This window comes from Triticum aestivum, chromosome 6A (genome assembly GCF_018294505.1).
Source record: "Triticum aestivum cultivar Chinese Spring chromosome 6A, IWGSC CS RefSeq v2.1, whole genome shotgun sequence".
In the NCBI taxonomy this organism is placed as follows: Eukaryota; Viridiplantae; Streptophyta; class Magnoliopsida; order Poales; family Poaceae; genus Triticum; species Triticum aestivum.
Window position 1 is genome coordinate 46,936,523 of NC_057809.1, and position 10,028 is coordinate 46,946,550.

General features: G+C 45.9%; 1 protein-coding gene across 2 annotated transcripts; it reads left to right on the forward strand.

Annotated features, from left to right (window-relative positions):
- Positions 1–7,431: 7,431 nt before the first annotated feature.
- LOC123130218 (uncharacterized) lies at positions 7,432–9,439 on the forward strand. Of its 2 annotated transcripts, none has more exons than XM_044550169.1 (2): positions 7,432–7,638; positions 8,284–9,439. In XM_044550169.1, the coding sequence occupies exon 2, from the start codon at positions 8,406–8,408 to the stop codon at positions 9,291–9,293; it is 888 nt and encodes a 295-aa protein (XP_044406104.1). In that variant the 5' UTR covers positions 7,432–7,638; positions 8,284–8,405; the 3' UTR covers positions 9,294–9,439. The 2 variants fall into 2 exon arrangements, with proteins under 2 accessions (XP_044406104.1, XP_044406103.1); XM_044550168.1 differs by having other exon boundaries at positions 7,445–7,638; positions 8,383–9,439.
- Positions 9,440–10,028: the final 589 nt, after the last annotated feature.

The window sequence follows — 10,028 nt, forward strand, 5'->3', positions numbered from 1 at the left end:
CATCAAGAAACACCAAGCCGTGTGCCGGCAACCCCATCCCCTCTAGTTTATCCTCCATCATAGTTTTCGTAGTGCTTAGGTGAAGCCCTGCGGAGATTGTTCTTCACCAACACCATCACCACGCCGTTGTGCTGCCGGAACTCATCTACTACTTCGCCCCTCTTGCTGGATCGAGAAGGCGAGGACGTCACCGAGCCGAACGTGTGCAGAACTCGGAGGTGCCGTGCTTTCGGTACTTGGATCGGTTGGACGTGAAGACGTACGACTACATCAACCGCGTTGATATAACGCTTCCACGAACGGTCTACGAGGGTACGTAGACAACACTCTCCCCTCTTGTTGCTATGCATCATCATGATCTTGCGTGTGCATAGGAAATTTTTGAAATTACTACGTTCCCCAACATGGACTACTTCGTCCTCATCATGCTGGCCGTCGGGATGATGACGATGGCCACCAGAGATGATTTTCCCCCTCCAGCGGAGTGCCGGAACGGGGTCTAGATTGGTTTTCCATGGCTACAGAGGCTTGCGGTGGCGGAACTTCTGATCTAGGGTTATTTCTGATGGTTTCTCTATTTATAGGAGTTTTTGGCGTTGGTTTCATGCAAAGATGGGCCTCGAGGTGAGCACAACCCACCGGGGCAAGTCGGGCCCCTCAAGTGCGCCCTGACGGGTTGTGCCCTCCTCGTGCCTCTTCTGGCCCTCCCACAAAGCTTTGGAGGTCTCTTTTGTTCCAATAAATCACCAAAAAGTTTCAGCTCATTTGGAGAACTTTCATTTTTGCTCAAAAAACAACACCACAGTAGTTCTGCTGAACACAACGTCAGTCCGGGTTAGTTCCATGCAAGTCATACCAATACCATATAAAATTATTGTAAACATGGCATGAATATTTTATGAATTATAGATACGTTGGAGACATATCAGCGCCTCATCGCGCATGGAGGTGGGGTGATAAGCTAGCGTGCTACCGACGAGGACCTCCTATAGGCTCCAAACAAAATGGCAAGATCGTTCGCGCGCGTCCGTCAACAACAGGCAGATCGACACATCAAGCGTTGCGAGGCGGAGGAAGCAGAGAACTTCCTTTGTGCTGGGAAGCCGCCGCGCGCGCTGCTAGCGAGGGGCTGCCAGAATACTGGCCCCCTATGGAGGGATTGTTAGTTTTCAATTTTATGTATTGTACGTAGTAATTAAGTATATCATCACCTATATGTGATAAATTATATTTATATCTATATGTGATGAACTACTGAACAATTATTATATATTATGAATTTCATATTTCTGTTAGTTTACCTACTAATTTCTATCTAGTTGTTCACCATCCACATGTACACAATAGAAAACACACACACTGAAACATAACAATATATAAGAACGAAAAATAGAGTACACACATTGAAGCAAAGCAATAAATGGAGCAATATTATGATTGTTGGGAATACATAGCGATCAACGTCGAAACGACTCAACAAAATAAAACGCGTCCACGACCACCACCCCCGCCTACGGTAGCTTTTGTTTCTGCCTGAACTCATGCAGGCATTCCTCCAAGCGATTGACATGCTCGCAGTACATCTGGAGCACGATCTCGAGATCCAAATTGGCTATTTCATCAGAGATGACCAACTCAAGGATGTGATGTCCATGTTTCTCTACTGCGCCTTATGTGGACACCTGGGCCAAGGAGGTGCTCGAGGCTAGCTACCAGCACACTAGCATCGAGCGGGCCGCGGACAAGGCGAACAATGCAACCCATGCCAACGGCGTGGCCGGGCATCCCGTGCAAGAACGGCACGGACGACCTCTGGTGCTAGTACGGCGCACACGGCCTCTACCCAGTCCTCGCAAGAAATGGGGCTATTGATGGGCCGTGGACCCAGCTGTAGTGCCCGTGCCCCGTCGACAGTAGGCAAGCGCCGATGAAATCGCTCTTGTGCGGCGCACCGTGCCTCTCGCTCAGTGTTGTTTTATCCGTCCCGCTGTGCGGTGAGCTGCAGCCTGTCGGCGCTGACATGCCTATCTTGCTTATCTTGCTTTGCGGTGCACCGCCGATCATGTTGTGCATCGAGTTGAAACCTCTCGGCGCTGACTTGCTTATCTTGATCCACAGCGCTGATGCACCATCCACCAACGGTATGCTCAACCCTGGCGATGACACGCGGCATGACGTCGTCCATCGCATTGCCGGGGACACCCTTTGCTCGACGGGCCGTGGCGCCATCTCGGTTTCCTCGTCGAGGAGGTTGATGGCGGAGGTGGCGCTTCGGTGGGTTGGCATGCTTGGAAAAGGTAGCTAGAGGGGCTATAGGCTGCGCTTGTGCATCGGTGTGTCGCGCACTGCCTAGGCTTATGTGCAATCATTGGGTGGCGGCGGGGAAGCAATGGGGAAATGGTGGAAAACGGTGGCGTATTCATAATATGCCATCGAGTAATGGAAACTTGGCATAGAATGAAGCGCGAGCTAGCATGACGTGTGCACGCACATTGCTTGCCCACGAATGTGATCCATATACTCAGGTGGCCAACAGATCACACTATTTACACTAAAGAATATTTTTCTTTACACAAAGAGCATAGATGTTGTGTAGACTCAGCAAATCACATCACACACGAACTAAACTAGGGAACCCGTAGATGATCATTTCATCAATCGCTGACAATTATATACCAGCAAGCATTTTCCAACAACACACATGACTTATTAATATGAATCGTTCGTGTTATTATTGGTCTTCCCACATATCTCTGATTACTGACCTGTTTACCGGATATCACACACATCTTGTTAAGACGAACCATTTGTGATCTTATGGCTCATCGCAAACAGTTCATCCGAGTGAACTATATGCCGTATATCGCACATATTTTGATATGGCTGACCATTTTTGCTGTGTTTGCTAATTGCAAGCAGTTCATCAAGTGAAACGTATGCCGTATATTGCACACACCTTGATCTGACTGGTCATTTCTATTATTCTGGCTCATCGTAAACAGTTCGTATGGATAAACTGTGTGTCAGGTATCGCACACACAACTCTAATCTGAATTGTGCTTGATGACTTCACCATCACACACAGTTCGTCTTATTGGTGATGGTTTTATTACGATACCATTTGCGATTCATGCATTGTACACAGTTTCGTTGAAGGGTCTCTGATTCATGTGTCGCTTTGGCAGCATCCTGTGGTAGTGCACTCATCACTGCACAAATCCACCACTATGGATCCTTCACCTATTGTAATAGAATACATCATAAAGAAGCAGGTCTGCTCGTTGTCCGCCCTATTCTATAATAAAACCGAAAGAGATGAGTCCGACCAACAAAAGAGTCTTACCTAGCTTATTGCAGTGGGCAAAACTGCAACCGTGACTAAACATATTTGGCTTATTAACTATGTTATTTAACTTTATCAGTAGACTATATTTGATGACAATGTATTTTATTCTTAACGTATTTCACCTTCTTTATTCTACGTTATTACCACTAGTTTTATTCCTAATTTGCTCCCATTTATTGAGAACGGTTCTCTATTTGGATCAGCTAATGTTGTCGTCGCAGCATATATGCTGCCATGGCAGCGTTTTTTATTCTAGCCTTGGGTAGCAATCAGTGGCGAGTGCAAATAAGCGCTCGCTGCACATACTTTACACAGCAATGGCGATCATTACAACTTGCCCGCCATTGACACGGCTGCCTCCCAGTACTACGAGATTGATTACACTAGCGGGCAATTTACAGCGCCCGCCATTACTGCCCCTTAGTAGTGCTGGGAGGCGAGTGGCGGGCGGCGCAAGAAGGCTCGCCCGCCACTGCTAGACATTCCTGCAGTAGTGATAGCTTGGTTACCCAAGCGCCCAATCTCTTTCTAAACTAGAGGTTTTCTTTCATCATGTAATAAAGCCCCACATACTGCATGTATCACCTGTCAATTAGGCCGCCAATCCCGCCTCCCTTTTCTTTCCCCGTTTAGCACATCTTTTGAACCACTTGATTTAATTCACTTTGACTTGTGTGGACCTCTCTGGATGTAAGCTTTTCTGATTTTCAGTACTATCTTATTATTCTCGATGAGTACACTCATTTTTCTTGGTCATTTTTTTACACCAAAAATACGACACGTCCACCACCCTACTATATTTCTTCTCTTTTGTTCACACACAAATGCAATATTACTATGTGAAGCATGCAATGTGACAATGGTGCTAAGTTTATCAACTCTTCACTTCATACATTTTTCTCTACCAACGGTGTCGCTTTATTGCTTCTCTTGCCCCCACACCTCACCCAAAAATGGCAAAGTAGAACTTATGATCCATACCACCAATGGTGTCATTCAAACATTACTTCTACACGAACCTCCCTCCGCTCTTTTGGGTAGAGGCCCTCCACACCGCCACCCGCCTCTTAACATTGTCCTTCTCACAAATATCAGCTTCGTTCCACTCCATGCATTTTCATTGGCTACCTTCTCGAATTCAAGAGCTATAGGAGTTTTGACTCTCGCGACGGGTGATTGTGTGTCAGCACGTTATCTTTGATGAATAAACATTTTCCTATACTCACCCACATCGTGGCCCACACACCTTACCATTGCACCGGACCAGCTAACTCCTACCCCACCTACCATGATACTCCCAAATCCCACCACCGTCCCAATACGTACGGGGCCCGCCCAATTCCCTAGCTAAATCTGCACCAATCATCTCCCGCCCACTATCAGCCCAGTTGTCGACTCCGTCCACGTGTCGCTCCATCTGTGGCTAGACCGCCTAGGAGACCAGCCAGCGCTCAATCTGCACGCCTGCCTCCCCTGTCCTAGATCTGTCGGGATATTCCTCCATTTCCATGCCCAATCGCATGCCTCCAGATTGTCCTCCGTTTAGATTCTTGACCGCAATGATCCGCTGGCCACAGCCCCACCCCGTCATTCTTGATTTCCGCCCTGGCCTCTACTCCTTCACCACATTTGCCTCGCCATGCAATTCCAGTAGAGCCATCCAGGAACACCAACAAGATGTCCATGCGTGCCAAAGAAGGATATTTTATGCCATGTAGATTAATCCTTGCCGCTAACTCATCATCACCCACATCTCCTATCCCTTCTACCTACCCGTCGGCTCTCAAAGATCTCGAGATAAGCAATGATAGTTGACTTGGTCTTTGGCTCCTAGGCCTGCAGGTGTAAATGCCTTCACCAGGAAGTGGATTTTTTTGCCACAAATTCAACAAGGATGGATCCTTGGCGCGGTACACAACAAGATGGGTCGTTCACATGTTTACACAACAAGAGGGGGGGGGATTATGATGAGAAATTGAGTTTGGTGGTCAAGCCTACAACCATGCGAGTGGTTTTAAGCATCGCCATGTCTAATTCTTCGCCCATCCATCAACAGGATGTTAAAAATGCCTTTCTCCATGGTGACTTACCTGAGACGGTCTACGGTGCTAAACCTTCTGGCTTCATTGAGAGCATGGTACGTGGCTACATATGCGGATGAAAAACCGATCTCATTGGGGACTCTTTGGTTCATAGGAATAGGAAAATTATGAAAAATGTCAAATCATACAGAATTTTTTTGTCATTTGGTTCGCACGATAGGATTTAAAGTTACAAAAAAAACAAATCATATAGAAAAAAGATGTCATTTGGTTCATAGGATATGATTTTTCTCAATTATATCCGAGCTAATGATCTTCCTTCCTTTGAAACGTGAAGAGCAGGAACCAATTCTATATAAGAATAAGAATCCATTCCTACATATGAAAAGGCTCTAAAGAAAATTTTCCTAGAGAAAATTTGACCCTTATAAGCACCTTTAAGAGACTGAGCCGGTATAAAATCTTGAGATTTTACAAAGTCATCATACGCACCTCGCAGTCGATGGGGACATTTACTCCTATTGAATGGACATCACTGAAAGCCTCAAATAAATCCATAAAAATGTAAGCATCAATGTCAAGTTTAAAACTTAAATCCCGATAGGCTAAAAATACCACTGTCCATTCAACCATCCATTCACGGATTGGTTCACATGATGTATCAAAATGAGGCGTGAAGTTTAAGGGAAGGGAATGTTTACGGGAAGTGTCACCTTTCCACGGAAAGGGATCTGTTGGAGATGCTTTAACGCATTTGGTGCCTTTACGTGTCGATGCATAGGAAGCGCCGTTCTGAATCTCCGGGAAGTTGCCACTAGCAGAATCCCAACACGTTTCTTGTTGAAGCCGCGCACGCACAATGGCTAAGGAGGATCAAGCGTGTGCGTGTGAGACAAGTGATGCCGCCTTGGCTAATCTTATCTGGATCATGTCCCGACGAGCAGAGAAGTGCAGTACTCCACCCCGGTCCAGATCCCGCCTCCTTAGGGAAAGGCGTACGATGGAAACAATGTGCGGCACACTGTTGTTCGTTTGCTGCTAGCTACCTACTTGAAGTTATGTATAACAAGCGATGTCTGTTGCGTTGGGGTGCTACACGATAAAAAATAGGTGATATGGGCACTTTGGCGGCATCAATTCAATCATCTCTTCTCATCATGAGTACTCTATTTTATAATATGGTGCTTATAGATTTTTTGAGAAGTAAAACTTTATAAAGTTTAATTAAGTATTTTTTAGAAAAATTTCTGTCTATTCATTTTCAATGATGACAGTAAATGAATATTAGAAGTAATAAGAATTATATCGAGATCCGTAGACCACCTAGCGATGACTACAACCACTGAAGCACCTCGAAGCCACGCCGTCGTCATCGCCCCCCTCCCCCCCTTCCCCCGGCCGGAGCCGGACAAAACTTGTTACAGTAGACAGTCGGAAAGTCATCGTGCTAAGGCACTATAGGACCAGCTGATCAGAACAACAACGCCGCCGATGAAGAGTAGCGTAGATCGGAAGGATCCAACCTGAAAAAACACAAACTTAGACAAACTATGAACAGATCCGAGCACCACCAAGAACAGATCAGCCGAAGACACACCCCCACACGTCTACCGATGATGCTAGACACACAACCGGGACAGGGGCTAGGCGGGGAGAATCTTATTTCATCTTTATAGAGCCGCCGTTGTCTCGTCTTCCTGAACAGGATACAAATCCTAACAAAACTCAAAGGAATATCTAAAAAAACAGAACCCTCCCGTCGGCAAGGGTCGGGATCCACCACGGCGCCGTGGCCTAAGGCCACCGAACTTTATAAAATTGGATCAAGTTTATAGGGATAACTATTTATATCTACAATATCAAATATATAAAGTATGAAAGTTCATCTATAATGAATTTAATGAGATAAATTTAGCATTCTAAATGTAAATGTTTTTTCTTCACAAATTTGATCAAAGTTTATGATGCTTTACTTTTCAAAAAATCTATAAGCACCACATTATGGAACATTAGTATAACAATTGGATCGACTATGTAGGTGTGGCGTGGGGGCCACCACCCACCGGTCTAGAAGATTGGTTAGATCTGATGGGCTTTCGCAATCGTACTTATAAACAACATATTCAGTTGATATAAGTGGCAGGCTCTATCACTCTATCCTCTTCCCCCCTCTGCCGGCCGCCTCCCCTGCTGCTCTCCGACCCCGATCTGCAGCTCTGCTCCTCCTGGAAACTTTCCAGGCCTTAAAAGGTAAACGGCGGCGCTGCATCCCTTCCTTCCTGCATGCTGATCGCTTTCTTCTCCGCGTGTTCTGTCTCCTTTGTTGGCTATGGTATGAAGATATGATCCAGCGGGTTTTCCTCGCCTTATCCATCCCCCATGTTCTTTCTCAAGTGGATCATCTCAGCCACATCCACATCTGGTCAAACTGGTTCCGCGAGCTGCGTCTATGAGAGCCGGGGTTTATACTTATAATAGTACTAGTTTTTTTCCTTGGTTTATCTTCTATTACAAAATACATCAAATTGTATTAAATCAAGACACTTATTTTGGGACGGAGGGTTAGTACTACTAGGAATCACTTTCAATCAGTTCCATTACAAGCTAGTCTTGTTACAGCTGCCGGGAACATGAGCATAAACTTGCTTCAAATGATTAGTATCTGTACTCCAGAGTGACCGATTTTCTTTGGAAATAGGAGAAGGTTTTATCCAACTCTCTAGAGTAACTGCAGCAGAGCTTTTTCCACTGCAATTATGGGAGTGTTAATGCCTTTTCAGGAAACATATTATGAGAGTGTTAACATTTTCTTGTGCGTGTCGATTTAATTTTTGTTTCGCTGTTGCATGTGTTTAATATCTGAAATTGACTTCCGTTACTCGTCGATGTTTGAAGATTACTCAGTAGCCATGTAACTGGAAACAAGGCACTCATGTTGCTGCCAGAGGGTTACTGAACACATCACTTTCTTCGTCTTTGGATATGTGTTAACAGGCTCATCACTGAAAGAGGACTTCATGTACATGGCCTTTAAGACTCTGCAAGCTCCACCCAGTTTAGCAAGGCCAGACAGTTCCAGTTTCAGTCCCTCCAACTCTAAGTCTTATTGTTATCAGCCAAAACCTCACTCAAGACCGCAAGCAAGAATTGCCACGAAGAATCGCCTTCAGAGTTCACCAGTCCTGAAATGCAGAGCCAATCCACGTGACCGCGTCGACGAGGTTGTCCAGTCCCATCATGATCATCAGAGTACTGAGATCCCCATACTCCTGCACCCATCGGTTGTTTTCCCCAGCCAGACGCTGCAGCTGCAGACGGTTGAGTTCAGATACCGCATCATGATGCAGACACTACTACTCCAGGAAGGCCACAGCTTTGGTATCATCTACTCCAGCAGGAAAGATAATAGGATGGCTGATGTTGGATGCATGGTCCGTATCGTTCAGTGTGATAAGCTCGTCAATGACCGGTTCTTCCTGACGTGCGTCGGCGGTGATCGGTTCCGTGTCCTGGAGGTCGTCAGAACAAAGCCCTATGTCATCGCAAGAGTCCAGGTACTAAAAGACAGAGACTCGCCTGATTCAAGTAACCTGGGGTGCCTGATGCAGCAGGTGGAAGGGCACTTGAAGGACGTGACAATGCTTTCAGACAAGCTCAGCTGGAAACTAATGGGAGACCAGGCTAGGCAGGTCAGCAGGATGCATTCTCGGGAGTCTTTCTCCTTAGTTGTCGCTCGGTTGTTTGTCGAAGATCGTTCAGAGCAGCAATGGTTGCTCGGGTTAGATGATACAGCACAGCGGTTGGTGAGAGAAGAAAGGTATCTTCAACAGAGGAGCAAGTACCTGGCAGCTGTAGCGGCGATTAGGGACGCATTTGGGCAACTGTCCTGCAATAAGAAGCAGTAGCAGACCTGGTGCACTGCAGCTGCCATTCTGGTAATAGGAGTATGTTTGTGCTAGTGTGCTACATTGTGGTTTAATACTTACTTTGCTTCTGTTGTAATGTGTATGTATATATTGTATATCCTTGAATGTTTGTCTTTGTGGTGAAACTTCACAAATTTCTATATGTACTCAGTTAATCACTCATGTATAAATACACCATTTCTGGTTTTTCAGAGATTATCAATAGTATATATACACCACCTGATCGAGAACGCATCAAACAAAACATCTGCACGCTTTTGTGTTCCTCTCTTTTTTTTGACGGACAATGGCAGGTGCTCTGCCTTTTCATTTAGTAGGGGAAAAAACTGTACAGCTAGGCTGGAAAAACAGCCGGAGGGAGAGAAAGAAAAAGGGCTAGGTCACTGTGAAGCAGCCTGGCCCAGAAAGAAAACACCTGAAACTCCCAAGCCCCAATGAAGAGGCTGATCTCATCTCTAATCATCACATGAACCCCAGGCACTGTTACCATCTTGTGTTGGAAAACACGCCTATTTTGCTCGTTCCATATATTCCAAGCAATATATGCCGCCACCGTAGGCGCATGGAGGTTCTCGCGCTTGATCTTGCATCTTGTTGTAGCCATCCACCAGGACTGAATGGAAGTGGCAGAGAGGGCAGCAGCAGTGGTCTCAAATTGCAAAGACGCAAAGGATTCCCATATTTCCTTGGCAAAAGGGCAGCCGAGCAAGAGGT